The 18530-nt window shown below is 40.7% G+C and overlaps 1 protein-coding gene across 5 annotated transcripts in view; it reads left to right on the plus strand.

Moving 5' to 3' along the window:
- Positions 1–511: 511 nt before the first annotated feature.
- The window catches only part of LOC148041030 (ubiquitin C-terminal hydrolase 12-like), a 41624-nt gene continuing 23605 nt past the window's right edge, over positions 512–18530 (plus strand). For 3 of the 5 annotated variants that reach the window (XR_015690507.1, XM_087675619.1, XM_087675638.1), the window contains exons 1-12: positions 512–646; positions 830–893; positions 1034–1178; positions 1310–1467; positions 1690–1955; positions 2056–2274; positions 2375–2483; positions 2576–2691; positions 2804–2902; positions 18059–18168; positions 18249–18323; positions 18414–18492. Coding sequence is in view for 4 of the 5 variants with exons in the window: in XM_087675619.1 (XP_087531745.1) it covers positions 620–646; positions 830–893; positions 1034–1178; positions 1310–1467; positions 1690–1955; positions 2056–2274; positions 2375–2483; positions 2576–2691; positions 2804–2902; positions 18059–18168; positions 18249–18323; positions 18414–18492 (1467 nt within the window). In the remaining variant the exon portion in view is untranslated. The remainder of the gene's footprint in view (positions 647–829; positions 894–1033; positions 1179–1309; positions 1468–1689; positions 1956–2055; positions 2275–2374; positions 2484–2575; positions 2692–2803; positions 2903–18058; positions 18169–18248; positions 18324–18413; positions 18493–18530) is intronic. The other 2 variants (XM_087675628.1, XM_087675644.1) reach the window with 1 other exon arrangement.

Consider the following 18530-nt stretch of genomic DNA (forward strand, 5'->3'; position numbering starts at 1 on the left):
TAGTAAGGTTTAATATCAATAATACATCTCACCATCTCTCGAATAGTGTTGTTGGTCCTATTCCTTTTATAATAAGGTTAAGAAAGGAGAGCCCCAGAGCGATGATATGCAAAATGACTAGTAATAACGATAAGTAAAAAGATTTGATCACAATATAGGCGACTTGTATGATAGTAATGATGGTAGACATCACAATGATGTGACATCTATCTGACCCTCTGGCAGGAATAACAAATTAGGCAAGAACAGATTGGTTAATATGCCGTGCCTTGGGGAAGTGAGCTGCAAGACTTGAACTCATGACACATGTGACAACCCACATTCAGACCAATATACCACAACCCTGTTGGCATAATCATAATAATGAAATGTTGGAATAAGCCTAAACATAATTAGGTTAAACATCAGCTAAAATAATATTGTGACCTTGCATGGACAATGTTATGCAAGACATCAGCAATACGCCTTAGCATTTATTTTTCTCTCACACTCACTTCCATTCCCCCTTCCCCCTCCCCGTCCCCTTCTCCTCTCTCTCTCTCTCTTTCTCTCTCTCTCTCTCAGTGCACCCACACGCACACACACACACAAACACCGCTATGAACACTTCTCTCTCGAAATGACGATGATGGCTCCTGCGCTGGATGTAAGTCAATCACGCCCTCGCCCGCCATCTCTGTCTCTCTGTGCTTCTGTCTCTCTCCTCCTTAAACCCTAATCGTGTCCGCGGCCCAGATCGATCTGAGCTGCCGCCTGTTTATTTTGTTGTGTGACTCAATCGCGTGCGTTTCTTCTTTTCTTTGTTTTCCATTTTCTTCATTTTCTGCAGCAGGAGGACGAAGAGATGCTCTCTGCTCCTCCCGATTACCCTGACAATATCGAGCAGATGGAAGGTAAGCAAAACCTCTCCGTTCCCACGGCGATCCCTTGCGCCTGATATCGAGGTCTTTTGATCTTCCATTTCCATGTATTCTGTGCTTTTTCTCATCATCAAGTAACATTTTTTTTTCTGCCTGCGCGTACGCCCTGCCAGTCCAACCCGAGCCCATCCCCACTGTCGAGAACCAACCTGCAGAGGATCCCCTCCAGGGCAAGTATGTCTGGACCATGGAAAATTTCTCGAAGCTCAGCGCTCGCAAGTACTACTCCGACACGTTCGTTGTTGGAGGATACAAATGGTGAGTCTCTTGTCGTGCATCAGGCCTCGGCAGTTATCCACCGCTGGCAAACCCTACCCCTGCCCGTAATTCAAAAAGACGTGATCTCTCTTGTTCATGTATTTACTTGTATTGTTTCGACAATCATGCAGGCGCATCCTCGTCTTTCCAAAAGGCAATAATGTGGAACATCTGTCAATGTACCTGGATGTGGCAGACTCTGCTGTTTTGCCATATGGTTGGAGCAGATTTGCACATTTCAGTTTAGCTATCATCAATCATCTTGATCCCAAGATGTCCATAAGAAAAGGTTGTCTACATAGTTTACTATACACAGGCTGTGCCTACCCAGATACAGAGCAAGAACTGACAAGTGCATTGCTTGAGAGTTGGTTTAGGTTACCATTGTACTTAGGATGTATGGAAGCATGGTGAATTTGTCACTATGAGTTATTCTCAGCTTACATAGAGTGTGCAAGGCTATGGGAGCTTGCAACCTGTCTTACATTCATTAAATCTGGTCTTCTTTCAGATACCCAACACCAGTTCACTGCTCGGGAAAGCGATTGGGGTTTCACATCTTTCATGTCGCTACATGATCTTTATGACCCAACACGGGGCTATCTTGTAAATGACACCTTAACAGTTGAGGCGGATGTAAATGTTAGGAAGATGATGGATTATTGGGCATACGACTCCAAGAAGGAGACAGGATTTGTTGGTCTGAAGAATCAAGGGGCAACGTGTTACATGAACTCGCTCCTTCAAACTCTATATCATATACCCTATTTCCGCAAGGTTCTATGCCTCAATATCCAAATCCATGTCAACAATTTGCTAACTAGATTTCATTTTGTAGCAGAGTGGAAGTGTTGCTTAATGCATTTTGTTTGGACAGGCAGTGTACCATATGCCGACTACTGAAAATGATGTACCCTCCAATAGCATTCCACTTGCTCTTCAGAGCCTGTTTTACAAAATCCAGTATAGTGACACTAGTGTTGCGACAAAAGATCTCACAAAGTCCTTTGGTTGGGACACATACGATTCATTTATGCAACATGATGTGCAGGAGTTAAATCGTGTCCTTTGTGAAAAACTTGAAGATAAAATGAAGGTATGGCTTGTTTGAAGCAGCAGTGGGCCAGCAACCCAAGACAAATTAGTACAAGGCAAAAACTAACACGTGAAAAACATTACTTGCATATTCAAATCAGGGAACAGCAGTTGAAGGCACTATTCAACAGTTGTTCGAAGGACATCACATGAACTACATTGCTTGTATCAATGTTGATTACAAGTCAACCCGAAAAGAATCCTTTTATGGTAAGAATAGCGGCCAAATCAACATGATGTGTACTTCTGTCATTATAGACTTTTCTCAGGTTAAAGTGAACATTGTTTCTATGATTGTTCAGACTTACAGCTAGATGTCAAAGGCTGTAAGGATGTGTATGCTTCATTTGACAAATATGTTGAGGTGGAGAGGCTAGAGGGTGATAACAAGTATCATGCCGAGCAGCATGGTTTACAGGTAGAAGCTGACAAAAATTATTGCTTTGTTGATGCTTCAGTTTCTGTGTGACTTTATTAGTGGTTTGGTTTCCATGTGCATTTGAAGTCACCTATGCTACCCAATTTTGTAGGATGCAAAAAAGGGAGTCCTTTTTCTCGACTTTCCACCTGTTCTTCAGCTGCAGCTAAAGAGGTTTGAATACGATTTTGCAAGGGATGTGATGGTGAAGGTTAGTGGTTTGTCCATATTCTACTTGACTTATTCTGCCTTCCCCCTGTCATTTCTATTGCCATTTCACTTACATTTACAAATTTATTTGCCTACCCTCTTTTTTGCTTTATATGGATAAAGCTTGCCTACCTTGTGTATATCTCTCTGGTCTTATTGGCATGTTAGTCCGATAATTCAGATCGTATGCAATAAAGTGATCAGGAGTTTGAATGCCATCATGAAAGGAAATTGGATAATAATTAAGTACAGCTGCTGAGATCTCTCTTTTATTTAGTCTTGGACAATAATCATGTGCAGCTGCTCGGACCTTGCTTTGATTTTGTCTGTTTGTTGGTTGGTTGGGTTGTTAGCATTGCCCATCAGGACATATGCTATTACAATGGTACAGTGACGTAGTTGATTTAAGTGGCCTACTTTTAGACTTGTTAAGAGCTGATCTAGTTCAGCATAATCCACTTTTTAACCTAAACTTTCTCTTTCTTTCTACAGCAAACTCATGAGAGCACCCTTACTTTTTGGAAGTAAAGTAGTCCTAGGAGTTCTTCTTTGAATCAGAAGGGCAATGCTCCAGTGCATGCTAGTGTGCACTAATTTGTTTTGTTCTGTTTTTTTTTTCCCCCAATTGGCAGATTTTGGAATAATTTAGCATCTGTTTTGAGGGCTATTGAGTCTCACAACTAGTAAATTGGGCCTTTCTTGAGGTTAAGTCCTTGAAAACCTCATATGTGGTTTTCACCTGTCATATATTTACATGGTATTGTGCCCTTTGCTTGTCCATTAAAAAAATTTGGCCCAAAGCCTAGTATTTCTCGATCAGCTTGCTCTGAACCGTTGGTCTTGACTACGGTTGATGCTCCCTTCTTTATGAGCTCCGATAGGTATACTGATAGAAGTTTCATATGTTTTTGTCGTGAGAGATCATTGAGCTGGTGGTGGCAACAAAGAGGACAATTGTGGCACATACTAGCCCAAGTTGCAAATATTTACTTGCAAATGTAAGTATAATTTACATTGTTTGTTATTTATCTCGAGTGGCTCTATGGGATGCTGATCAAATTCTTTGTTCAACTTAACGAGATTGTCAAAAGTCACTGAACGTTGTCAAAAGTCACTGAACGTTTTAGGATGGTGGTGCTTTGAGGTGTCATATCATGTGTATGAGTGCCAGTGGTCCTGGTAGCTAAAATTTGGGTGAAAAGTGCCAATCTTCAAAAGAGCTAGATGTATCTGGTCTTATTGGGCTTGAAATGTGGCTCCACAAGGGGAGTGGCAGTTAAGGATCTCCTGATTGAGGAGACTGCTCCAAGATCAACCAAACTTGTTGAAACAACATTCCATCCAAGCTTTGAACTCTCTGCAAAGTTCCTCACTTATCTATTTAGAAAGCAGTGGATAGTATTGATGATGGTGTAGAGTTGGAGGAGGTGCCGCCTTGCGGTCACTTGATGGAGAACCCACTGGGCATTGGTAGTGATGGCAGAAATATGCACTACCCAAGGGTTGGAACCTGGATTGACTGCTTTGCTGGCTGGGAGGGCTGGTTAGTAGCAGGGAGGGTTGAAGGAGTACTTGGGCTGTTGTCCGGGAGTAAAAATGTAGGAGGGCTATGGGGTGATCTGGACAGCATGCAGGGCTGTCTAACTGGCATAGAAGGCACCAGAGCTGGAGAGGATGGGGATCCATCATCCTTCTGTCCACATGGCAGAGGTCGACAGTTATGCAGAGGGTGGGTGGGCTGAAGGCGAGGATCTGTCCAAGTGGTGCATACTACTACCAGGTCCCCACATGGAAGGGTCCAGGATCTTGCCAAGAACTTTTTAAGTGGTTGCATGCCTGATTAAGGCTCACAGTTTGAGTTGCTATTTGTTGACCAAGTCTCTAAGGCACCTATTGGAATTGTTGACATTTACTATTGAGACTAGAAAGTGGAACTCTTATCTTAATACAAAGGTTATGATTGGTGGAAGTGTCTGGTGCTGGTTGGTCATTTGCTGTCCATTTGTTACTGGAAAGTTATGGTAGACTCTTTCCTCTAAGATTGCCAAATTGGGTATGAAGCTCCAAAGAATTCTTTAAATTTTAAGGCTGATTCAGAAAGGCCTGATAAGTCCTCCATTGAGTTGAAGGTTCAATGGTGGTCGTTTGTGGAATGGATTTGTGATAGTATGCTCTCTATTGTGCTGAGGCTTAGTGCTGGTTCCTTTTCTGGAATTGATACTGAACGTAGGATGAACTATTAAGTTGGATTAAAGTCTTTCAAAAGCTGGAAAAGTATGGTCGAACAAATTATGGCGCCTGGTAAGCCACTTGCTAGAAATTGGATCCTTTCGTGATTGCCCTGTGCATAGTCAGCAAACCTTGCAACAGGGGCACATAACCTGCTGATGGTTACTGCTATTAGAGTTTGATTTTCACAGTCCACAAAGAAGGGAAGTTTCACAGCAGCATTTTGGATATAGTAACAAGAAACTGTCATTGTGAGCCTTAGCAATGGCAGGAATGCCTCTTCTGATTTATGTTCCATGTTCCTATATGGTGTGCATGATGACAAATATTGGTCATTCTTAAACAAACTTGTTCTTGCTCCATTCTTGGAAGGCCAGAATGGGTCTGGCCTCATGGGATGCTCATTCGCCATTCGTGCCATCAGTCAAGAGGATGCTGATGGCCAAGCTCTTGCACAAGCTACTTGAAACTGTTGACCGCAGTTATTAATGAGCTAGGTTGGACTGAGAACATAGGCATCAAGTGGATTGTTTCATACAATTGGATTTGAAAAATGCAGGGCTGGAAGGTGTGCCATCATTTCAACCCTAGCTGGAGACTTGAAACTGTAGTCTTTCTAAGATTGGAAGCTGCTGCACGTTAGTATTGTCCTATCAGTGAATGAAGCACCCTGATCTCTAGCTTTGCATGTAAGGGCATGAGAGTCGGGAAATGCAATGCTGGAAATTACAGTGGTATGTGCTCTCCAGCTTGCACAAAAGGGTGGGAGTGTTTGGAAGTACCAAAGGGCAGGTTTGATGTTGACAGCAGTGGTTTGATGTTGAAGACTGCTGTCATGGCAGCACCAGCCGGAGACTCCAAAATGTAGTCTTTCCATAGTTGGAGACTCCAAAATGTGGTCTTTCCAGAACTGGAAAGCTGTTGCATGCTGGTGGTTGTCCTATGAGTCAATGAAGCACCTTGTTCTCTAGCTTTGCATGTGAGGGCGTAAGAGTTGGGAATTGTAATATTGAAAAGAACTCTGATGTGCTTTCCAGCTTGCATGAAAAGGTGGGAGTGTTTGGAAGTGCCAAAGAGCAGGTTTGATGTTGAAAGCTGCTGTGATGCCAAATGTACCATACTTCCCACGTGGCTAGGGTGCGATCACACAAAAAACTATGGAGGAGGTTGCATGGCTGATCTAAAAATATGCAATAAAGAGAGAGATAATGAGAGTGATGGGGCGGTTGGGCAGCATATAATTGAAATAGTTATACACTAATCTAGACACTCGTACATGCCAATATATCAATGCTTGATTGTGGAGGCTAAATTGGAGGACTGAGATATAGAGTGACTTTAGGTAACATACCTCGATTAAGTTGTAAGATAAGCTTGATCCCCAAGAAGAATAAGTCCTAATTGGCCATGCTATTAAAGATGAGCAAATCGTCAAGAAGATTTAAGAATATAGAGTCGGGTGAGCTTTTAAACTTTAATTATTAACCATGGAGGCAACCATATGGACTCTAGAGCTGTTTTTCACATTGAGAACTTTTCGGATCATGCACCAATGATGTGAGAGTTGCTTTGAAAAGGTTTTGGCTCATTGTGACATTTGAATTGCCTCTCAACTTTTGTTTATTAGGGTGGAAATTGTGACATCAAAAGTTTACCGCACATGGTCTTATATATGGTATAAAATATCCAACCATGGTGGGTACTGGGTTCCAAGGTGGTCATGAGAAATGCCTAGGTGACTCTAGGTTGGTGTTTGTGATTGAAAGTTGGTTGTAGTGGTTGTGGCATAGTTGCTCAAAACAGAAACAAAAATGGTCCAAAAAGTTTCTTGTTCAAAACCTGTTTTGGCATAGGGAGGAAAAAACCCAAATTTGGGTCATTCTACTTTCTTGTGTTTAGATTACACCTGTTTTTCTCTATTCTTCACCCTCTTTTATTGTTGCTCACTCTCCTTAGTTGTTGCTGTTGTTGACTTCCCTCCTTGCGTAGATCTGTTGTTGTCTGCAGCCCTAAACCCTAAACCCCTCATCCTTACATTGCCTCATTCTTTCCCTTTCTTATCTACACTATTTGAAGCTGTTTTAACTTTTCTCCTCACATTTCTATTGTTTTCTCTCAAATTTGGATGATGTTGAGTGACTTTTTAGATCAAAGATGATAGTAGATACATCATGATTTATACTAGATAGATTTGAGAATCAAGATACTCATCATTTTGGCAATGCATTCTACACTATACTTTGTAGACTTATTGATTATGTTCATGGATCATTTGGCACTTGAATGATGTTGTATGTATTTATTTTTTGTGTCATTATTTAATAAGTACTTTTCTTTTTGAGTTTGTGACATAAATGAGTCTATGATTGTTCATTGTTGACATTATCACTCATGGAATATTGTGGTATTTTACATTGAGTTCTACATCCTAATCTTCAAGGTTTTTGAAACTTATGGATTGTGATTTTACAAACTTTGGTAGAATCATGTATACTCATTAAATCTTTTCTGATGTTACATGTATACTCTATATTGTTGAGGGATTCAGGTATTTTTGTTTAAAGATTCAAGATACAAATGGTATTACCCCTTCAAATATATCTAATATTAAAATATTATTAGAAATAGACAAAATCCGTTTTCTTGTTTTGCGGTTTTTGCCTCCTGTCGAAACTTCGCTTTTTGCGGCTCCAAGTTGTGGATGGTGGCAAGTGGTTGCAACCAATAGTAGGTTTAGTCTTGATGCCCACAAGCATGAGCTTAACCAATGGCTATTATAATTAGTTTGATGCTTGATGGTCTCTTGATGGTGGGAATTGGTATTTTAGGAATAGGTAGGACGTATTCTTTCTTATTTGGCTTCTTTTTAGGTAGGTGTATGGATTGTATTGATGTGCTAAGTTGGCATGTTCTTTAATTGCTAAAGGCTAAGACGAGTTGCGTAGAGTTGACTAGAGTCTATAGTTATGTGAAAGCAGTGTGTGGTAAGGTTTGGAATGTAAGTGGTGGTGGGCTATATCAAACATGGTGTTGGGGGGTTTATCATCGGTTAGTTTATTGGGCTATATCAAACATGGTGTTGGGGGGTTTATCATCGGTTAGTTTATTGACTCTCCTCCATCTCTTTGGGGGGTTGTTTCTTTTAAAGTTCATATTTTGTAAGTGTGCTATTGCAAAGTGGTTGGTTTCTTGAGAGAAAGAATATAACATGTGTGCTAGAGTTTTTGGGTGTTAATTGACTCATATCAAAGGTTGAGCCAGTGCGGCTGGTGGTAAGCTAAATGATGTTTGTCCTTGCACTGGTTGAATATTGCTTGGCTACATGGCATGCACATTATGTTAGTAGATTAGTCAGTTCATGGTTGAGTCTGTACATGTGGTGCAATAGGCTGGGCACAGAGATATTTTAGGCATTTTATTTGCCAACATTTATTGTGTTTTGACATTATTTGCAACTAGTCGACCGGCATTTAATGCTGGCCGACCAGTCATATTTTTGGCATTTATTTGACCTATATATTCTCAGGCTTCCTCCTCCACATTTCTTCATCACCTAACAATTCTTGGAGAGAGGAAGCATGTGCCAATGCCTTCACAGCCGGTGACTCACATTGCTTCTGTACTGTTTGATGTCTTGGTATATGGATTCCATTTCCCGAGAATACACCTGAGTTCTTATCTGTATTGTGTATTTTCTTTACCTTTCTCTTTTGTCTTGTGTTTCAGCAATTTATTACAGCTTATATTTATACTTCCATTGCCGCACCACTTCTGACACGGTATCGGATTTTAGGATTTGTGTTCTTGCTGTGTTTTTTTGCTGATTTTAAGACTGTTTTCACCCTTGCTGATCAGGTGGCGCCTGCTCCAACTAGGCGACCTGTTTTACTTGTGTTTTTTCATGACGTTAGCATCCGTACAGCCTGTGCATCCGTTTCAGCCTGCGATTTGATGCCTTTGCATCTCCTCGTGGTTGGATGCGTGCATTATCAGGCCGTTTTTACTGTTTTTGGTAGTTTTTGATTGATTTCTTGACTTTTTACATAACCTTTTGTCTTTTTTTGGGCAGATTTTGGGTTATACTGTATGTGAACTCTTGCTTTTTGCTGTTTGTGCTCGTGTTTTGGCTGTGTTCCCTCTCCAAATCCCTTCTTTTCTCTACTTTTTATCTAAATCCTCTACGAAAAAGCAAGTCTATGCTCGTGTTTTGGCTGTGTTGCCTCTCCAATTCCCTTCTTTTCTCTACTTCTTTTCTAAATCCTCTACAAATGGCTCCTCCATGCACATCCATTGATTACAAGCTCCATGGACCTGATTATTACATGTGGAGTGCGGTGATGAATGCTTGGTTTATCCTAAAGTGGTTACGGTACATTGTTGGTGGAGCTCTGGTACGTCCTCAATAGTCTTCTCCTGTTCCATTTGATTTTGATGAAGACAACCATGAAGGGGTAGTGCTTACATGAGATTCGTATGATGTCCATGCTTATTCGGCCTTACTTCGGTGTATTTTCAAAGAAGTCCTATCGGTGGTCACCTCTTGCCCAGGACAGCTTTAGATGTACAAAACATGGTTCATCATTGGTGAAAGAAAGGTCCTTGTAGCCTCTTACCTAATGAAATATAGCGATTATCCTTGTTCTTTGCATTGAAATTCTAGAAGGAGATGGCTAAAAGCAATTGCATTTTTTTTAGCAAAAGTGACTTAAAGAGAGTCTTTTGCCTCTATGCGATGATTATAAAGAGGCTACATAGTATAGCAAATTATTCTCTTATTTCTTTTTCTATTCTCTTCCTTGTATTCCTATTCTTTGTTCTTTCCTATTCTACTGTGCCCAATGCATTTTGAGTAGCCATCAAGCCTTAAGCTTATTGTTGAACCTTGAATGTAAATATGCTTTATTTGTTGCTCTCTCTTCTATAAGCTTTTTAGATTGTCGGATAAGGCGATTAGGAAAATGGCAAGATTTGGCGGGAGTGGGGTATCAATATGGGTTTGCAAGTTATGTGGAGAGCGTCATTATGGCGTGGCTCACATGTTGAAGCCCTTTTTTTGATGGATAAAGGGCTTTGGGATTGGCCCTTGTTAAAAAGTGTACCCAAACATGTGTATGATAGTCTCAAGCCATTGAAGCTTGAGCATGCCTATTGAGCATGCATGGTCTTAGTCAAAATACTCCGTTCGAGCTTCCTATCGGTTGCATTCTTCTTGGGTACTCTTTGAGCCTTCTTGAGTAAGTTGGAGCAAGCCCCATAATCCTCACCTTGTTGGTGCAGCATCACGTTGTGTGGAACAAGCTCTTTTTTTGTAGCGGCTCACGTTTTTCATCTCTTATAGCATATCTTCTTCATTGGGAAGCTATACAAGCACTTACACACTTGGTTTTGATGCTTGGCATTGATCCATTCCATTTGAGTGCTAAGCTTCAGATTTGGACTGTTACAACAGTCCACAGACTGTCATAAAACAGGGCAGCACTTCTCTTTGATGTCTACACTCATTGCCATTGGTTGGATGATGCCTGGTTGATGCTTATATGTTTGGGGATGCTATGTCATTGCTTGGAGTTGATTTTGGACTGATTTAACCACTTCATTTACTCTGTTTTGGTTGAGGTTCGTTGGTTGGAAATACAGGGCAGTCCTCTATTTGATGCTTCTATGGTCAACTTTGTTGGTCTTATGATACTCGGTTATGCTGAAGTGATGTCTACATGTATGGGAATGCTATGGTTGTGTTATGGGTTGGCTTTGCAGCTGATTTTGATACTGAAATAGCTTGGTTTGATAGTGTATTCCCTATTGGGCTGAACCTTGCTTAACAAGGATTTTATATGCCTATTGCTTTTGGCTATGATTCGGGTGCTCTATATACACTCTTGATATGCACTATTGATGCTAGTACATTGGTATATCATATGCCCATGATTTGAGGTGGCTTTGAGCTTCATTTGAGGACTAATTTGCTCAGTTTTGACAGTGAATTTATTGCTGTAATAACTAGGGCTGAAGCCTATTTGGTCAGTGTATACTCTACTTATTGGTAATAGGTGCTTCTTGGGTGACTTATATGACTACGTGGATGTATATGGAGGTTGGCACATGTCTTATATTGCTCCGGAATGCCTTTTGAGCTATGATTGAGCTCTATCTTGGTTGGCATTTGATTGACATCAGTCTACAATGGCATGCTTTGTGACATTCATTATGCCTGTGGTCTATGCTTAACCCTTTAGTACATGCTTTGATGCATATGTTAGAAATGCACGTTCTTTACATTGTCTATGTTTGATTGCCACTTGGAGCTTTAGTTGGGTGTTCATTTGCATACTTTGGAGCTCTTGGATGCTTATTTGGGTGGTCAAAGATTTGACATTGACTGTTACATGATGTATTGGATGTTATAGGTGATGCTTGACCGATCCCTTGCTCTAGATGCTCTGTTGATATATGGTCTTGGCTTCATGATCACTTATGGATTCACATGCTATCTTTGAGCTTGGTTGCTCGATTGACATCGATCTTTTTGCTAATGGGAGCTTCGTGCCATCTCTGGATATTGCAGAGCTTGTGGTTTATGCAGTTGAGCTTCTTGAGTAGATGAGATTGGAATCTCTTACATGTCTATGCTCTTGATAGATACTTGTTTGCATTGGATGCTTTTGGGCTGATTTGATCCGTCTTCTCTTTGAGCATACACTGACCTTTGTTAGATTTTTGGTTGTTTGGCTCATAGTTCTTGGCTGCTACAATGTTTATTACATGCTTGCTTCATGTAGGATCTAACCTGGTAATCATACTTGACTTTGGATCACTGTTAGCTCTTTTTTTCTCATTGTTGTGATTTATTACAACAAGCTGTTTTATATGGATTGTGATGTATTTATTGAGCTTAATTATATTGTTCTGATGTGCTTTTAGTACTATTTGGTGGACACCTCGTCATTTTAGCAGTTTCTCTTATTTTCAGCTTGTTTTGGTAGTGGTTTTGGCCTGTTCACTACTCATTACAGCAAGCTGTTTTTTGGATAGTCCGCCTCTGTTTGACTCATTATGGATAGCTTGTCATTTTAGCAGTTTCTCTTATTTTCAGCTTGTTTTGGCAGTGGTTTTAGCTTGTTTTTACAGCAGGCTGTTTTTTGCATAGTTTGTCTCTGTTTGACTCATTATGGCTGGTTATCTCAAAGATACGGCTTTGTTTAACATTGCCAAGTTGGATGGCACAAACAATGGCTATTGGAAGTCTCAAATATGGCAGGTTTTGGTACAGAAATTGCAGATTAAGCCTCTAAGAAACAAAGGTATTAAACCTGAGAATATGGATGATAATGACAAGGTTGATTTAGATGCACTATGCAAGTCCACTATCATTTTATCACTCTTTGAAGAGGTCCATAATAATGGTATTGAAGATGAAGATCAAAGTACATGGAATCTATGGGAAAAGATTTAGAAACTTTATGCAAACCAGAGCGCTGCTTCATAGATGTATTGGCTTAAATAGTTAATGGATCTCTGCATGAAGGAGGGGACCCATTGTCTGCTCACTTTAGCGAGTTTCATTCTATCATGAAGAATATGCTTCAATAGGATATTGAGTTTCAGGATAGTCTGCATCCTTTGTTTCTGCTTGGCACTTTACCTGAGTCTTGGGATGCATTTCGCACTGCGATTTGTATCAATAAACTTGATGGGCTGAAATTGAAAGATATAGAGAGTGCTCTTTTGACTGAAGAAATTGACAAGAAAAACAATGATGCTTCTTGCAATTCAAAAGTGGCAAGAAAGATAATGATGGTCATGGAAAGGGCTCTCAAAAGCCCCGATCTAAGTCACGTGGATGCAGTAAGTCCCGTGGACGTAAGTTAGATCTTACATGCCATTATCGTTGGAAAAGCAGGATATATACAGTCACAGTCTTAGTAGCCTTTTCATGTGATGCCTCTCAGCTGATTGGGGCTTAGTCTATGTATGCATAGTGTTGGTTCTTGGATTCGGGTGCGTCTTTTCATGTGACCCGCTATCATGAGTGGTTTCATATCTATCGCAGTGTATTTGGTATTGTGCGTTTAGTTGATGATCGCTCTCTTACTATTGTTGGCATTGGTAATGTCACTCTACAATCTCTCTTTGGTAGCACTTTCATTTTGCATAATGAACGCCATGTACCCGCATTGACTAAAAGCCTTATGTCTACTCTAGGCAGCTTGATGATGTAGGTTATCATATATGCTTTGGTGATTCTACATGGAAGATAACTCGTGGCGGGCTTATTTTTGCAAGAGATGCTAAGTCTAGCAGCCTCTATCCCTTGGTTATATTTGGACTATTGACCATGTTTTATCAGTGGGCTCTATCCCATATGTATCTCTTTGGCATGCTCGTATTGGGCATATGTCTTAAAGGAATGAACATGCTTAGTGCTTTGTAATATCTTCTGTCTTTTGGCTACTGGCATTTTGAGTCATGTGCTCATTGTTTATATGGCAGATAGACTAGGAGTTCACATAATCTGATATTCCAGGCATGGGTGAGCCTTTGGCTCTTGTGCATTTAGATGTATGTGGACCCATGCCCTGTCAGTCATTAGGGGGTGCGAATACTTTGTTACATTTATTGACGATTATTCACGTAAGATTTGGGCTTATCTCATAAAGCAGAATTTTGATATCTTGGCCGTATTTTAGCATTGGCTTGCTCTCACCGAGAATCAATCTAGGTATATGTTGAAATGCCTAAGGATCGATAACGGGGGTGAGTATGTTTCACGTGCCTTTAAGCAGTTTTGTGACGAGGAGGGTATTAAGTGTCAGTTGACTGCGCCTTACACCCCTCCCCAAAATGGTATGGTTGAGCCTATGAATATGATTATCCAAGAGGGGGTCTGTAGTATGCTATAGCCAAGCAAGCTTGCCATAGTATTTTTGGGCTGAGGCAATCTCTACTGCTTGCATCTCATTAACAGGTCACCTTAGAGTGGTATTGTCTTTTAGGTTGCAGAGGATGTATGGACAGGAAAGCCTCCCTCATATACTCATTTGTGTGTCTTTAGATGTGAGGCTTTTTGCCATGAGCCCAAGGACAAACGGAATAAGCTAGATTCTTAAAGTGTGAAATGCATTTTCCTTGGCTATGGAGATGCAGGTGAGATGAGATATCATCTTTGGGATCCGCAAGTGCGAAAAGTGATTTGTAGCCATGATGTTGTGTTCCACGAGGACAAAATGCATAGCCAACCTGAGAAAGTTGTTGAGATACATAGGATTATCTTTTAGAAGGAGCCCCTTTCTCCCGCATAGCCAGCTAGACAACTTACACTAGCAGCTGATCTTCATGGCTAGGATGTTAGACAGGATGTTAGGTAGGATGTTGGACAAGTAGCTCAACTTGCATTGAGGCGTGCTACTAGAGATAGACGACCTCTTGACCGTTATGAGCCCTCCATAAATTATGTCTTGGTTACAGATGCAAGAGAGCCTCTCACTTATGATGAGGCTATGCGCAAGGGTGATAGTTACTCTTGGGAGAGGGCTATGCAGTTTGAGATGGACTCATTACATAAGAATCGTATGTGGGATTTGGTTTTCTTGCCTAGTGGCAAGGGAGCTTTGACTTGTAAGTGGGTGTACAAGTTGAAAAGTAACCCTGGACACCTTAGGCCAGTATACAAGGCCAAATTGGTAGCAAAGGGTTTTAAGCAGGAGTATGGTGTTGACTTTGATGAGGTCTTCTCTCTTGTGGTTAAGATGATCACCCTACGCTTAGTCTTGGCTTTGGCTGCACAACTTGACTTGGACTTGTATCAGTTGGATGTCAAGACAGCTTTCTTACATGGGGACTTGCATGACAAAATATACATGGAGCAGCTTAAGGGCTTTGCAAAGCACGGCAAGGAACACCTAGTTTACAAATTGAGGAAGAGTCTTTATGGCTTGAAGCAGACACCTAGGGAATGGTACCACAAATTTGATGCATTCATGCAATCACGGGGCTACAGTCGTAGTGCTATGGATCCATGCTTGTACATAAAGAAAGATCGTGATGGTTCATTACTAATTTTGGTACTCTATGTAGATGTCATGCTTTTAGCAGGGAAAACTCATGATGAGCTAGATGCTCTCAAGGCTCAGCTTAAGAAGAGCTTTGAAATGAAAGATCAGGGACATGTCTCTCATATACTTGGTATGCGCATTACGCGTGACAGGTCTCAGGGACTACTCTATCTGTGATAGGAGTATATCCATAAAGTCTTTGAGCTCTTCCATATGCAGAATGTGAAGTCTATTGGCTGTCCATTGCCTTCTCATGTAAAGGTATCACAGGCCGATTGTCCACAGATAAATGAGCAGAGGACCGAGATGGCCAAGTTTCCTTATGCATTTGCAGTGGGTAGTTTTATGTATGCCATGATAGCCACGTGTTCAGATATTGGATTTGCAGTTGGTGTTGTGGCATGTTTTATGTATACACTTGGCAAGAGGCATTGGGAGGCGGTAAAGGATATCATAAGGTACTTGAAGGGCACTACTGATATGTGCATATGCTATGGTAGCCAGGATATAGGAATCGTGGGATATATTGACTCTGACTATGTAGGACATGCAGATAGTAGGAAGTCCACTTCTGGCTATGTGTTCACTTTTGCTGGAGGTGTTGTTTCACGGTTGTTGAGTGTGCAGAAATGCACGACCATTTTTACTATAGAGGCCGAGTATGTTGCAGCCACTGAGGCTTGCAAGGAGGCTATTTGGTTGCTACCCTTGGTATTGCGCATGCTATCCTTACACTGCGTTCGGATTCTATGAGTGCTATTCAATTAGCCAAGAATTCGGTCTTCCATGCAAAAACGAAACACATTGAGGTGAGGTATCACTTCATTCGTGAGGTCATTGAGGACATGTCTATTGATCTTGTCAAGATTTTAACTGACCAGAATCCTGCAGACATGCTCACAAAAAACCTCTCTATAGAGTGCTTTGCGTTCCTTAGGAGGTTGATGGGTGTTGGATGAGATGATATCTTTTCTCATCCTGTTGTATCTATGTATATGTTGTACTGTCTTTTCTTTTTTCTTTTTACTCCTCATCGATACAGATTTGCCTTTAAGTGGGCGGTTGTTGAGGGTGAAGGTGCCTCTGCCTAGCTATCCATGTATTACTGCAGTGACAGTACCTGCTCTTGCACATTGCAGGCGCCCATCACTATCACTTCATTCTTTATTCTTTCAGTGACATTTGAATGAAGGGAAGGTTGGTCACACATTGTGACTGTTGTAGTTTCCACATTGTGTGTTTGTCTCTCTCTTGCTTTTGTTTCTTCCACCATAGCTCTTGCTTTCGCTTGTGCTTCCACTTCAGGGCTCACCTCCCTTCTCATCCATGCCCTTGTCCATATCCTTCATCTTCTATGGAGGAACAAGTAGTACTATGTCAATAAACAATTAGAGGGGGAATGGATATCATATATAGGTAAGATTGTGGAAGAAGACGACGACGTGTTGTTGAAGTTGGAGGGTACATGTATTCTATTATGCAATTGAAGTGGTCATTTTGGGTTGTGCACTCTTGAGTGACAAGAGACCCAATTGCAGTTACTATCTTGGTGGGAAAAATTTGACACCAAGGCATCTACCTTGGTAAGAGTAAAGATTAGACTTTTAACTCCCTACAGCATTTTAAAATTATTATTACAACCATTTAGTTTCTAATCTTGTTTTCTTTAAGAGACATTGCCATGGGAGTTCTTTCGAAAGATTGTAGCGTAGGGCCTTTTGAGAGGAATTGGAGTACATGGGCCATTCTCAATACCAAGAAGAGAAACAAACTCTCCATGTAGTTGTTGGAGAGATTGGTCTTTTGTCACTGCATCTATGATTGCTTGAGCAAATTGACCAGTGACTATCCCATTGAGTAACAAGATAGACATCACAAAATGCAAAGAAATACTAGATATTCTTGAGAGAGAGAGAGAGAGAGAGAGAGAGAGAGAGAGCAATTTGTACGAGATCACTATTCATCATTGTGTCACACGATCTTAGAGAGGAGCTTCAGCTAGTGCCAATACTTTGCATCCACCATTTGACGAGGATACATTTTTAGAGTTTGTTGGGGGTGGCACTGGCATTGAGGGATGACATTGCATGTGCAGATGAAGAGATGCATGCGGAGGAGGATTGGATGTGGATGAGGCTTCATTCTCCAGTCTTCTGTAGGACTTAAGAGTTAGGGTTGTTGATTTTAGAATTGCATGGTCATTTGAACATGTTTGTTAGCTGTTATCATGTGAGGTGGACTCATGTTGAAAGGCATGGATTATTATCAATGTTTTGATGTTGATCACACTGTGTATTGCTATAATCTATGTTTGAGCTGTTTTTTTATTTATGTCATATGCTGCTTCTATTTAAGGTTATTGTTGGCCATGGATGTGGATGGTGGAACATGGTGCATGCAAGTTGTTGGTCAGTTGAATGTTCAATTATATTTTGTATACAATGATGAATCATGGTCAACACGTGCTTTGTTGTGGAACTTGAAATATATTTATCAGTATATAAAACAGCAGTAATTTTTATCTTGGAAGAAAGCTGTTGCTTACATCTTATGAAACTCATAGGACACCTGTGAAACTTGTGTCATAGCTCCCTTTTTTAAAGCGTCTGGCACCTATGCTCATAGGGGCTAAAAAGTCATTCTCTTTTTCTTTGTTTGTGTCTTTGGAGAGGTGGAAGAAGGTTCTGCAATCATGATTTACTGTTATGCTTAATGGAGAATCTCATCTAGAAAATGTTTCAAACTCTACTAAGTTCATGAATCACCTTTCAAGTCTACCATAATATTATCTTGATTGTTCATGTTGCCTGACTTGAATGGCTGTTTATTGATCACGAACTTGACTATATCAGTGAATTTGCTTATTGATTTCGCAGATCAATGATCGTTATGAGTTTCCATTGCAACTTGACTTAGATAGAGACAATCGCAAGTATTTAGCACCAGAAGCAGATCGAAGTGTACGCAATTTGTATACACTCCATAGGTGAAGGATTGATTCTTTTACCTTGCACATGTTACTGTGGAACTGCCTGTGGGTTTTTAACTCTCGTTCTTTTACAACAGTGTGCTGGTTCATAGTGGTGGAGTTCATGGTGGCCATTACTATGCTTTCATTAGGCCAACACTCACAGATCAATGGTATCAGAAGTGCAGTCATCACATGCAGATTGTAGGGGTCTGCTATAATTTGTAAAAGCTGATTCAATCTTTAACCATATGCTCTGGCAGGTACAAATTTGATGATGAACGTGTCACAAAAGAAGATGCTAAACGTGCACTTGAGGAGCAGTATGGTGGAGAGGAAGAAGTAAGCATTGTCTTGCTTGCTACCTACTTTCTGGTTTG

Source organism: Lygodium microphyllum, chromosome 1, assembly GCF_053477565.2.
Source record: "Lygodium microphyllum isolate KBCC chromosome 1, Lygodium_microphyllum_v1.1.10, whole genome shotgun sequence".
NCBI classification, from domain to species: Eukaryota; Viridiplantae; Streptophyta; class Polypodiopsida; order Schizaeales; family Lygodiaceae; genus Lygodium; species Lygodium microphyllum.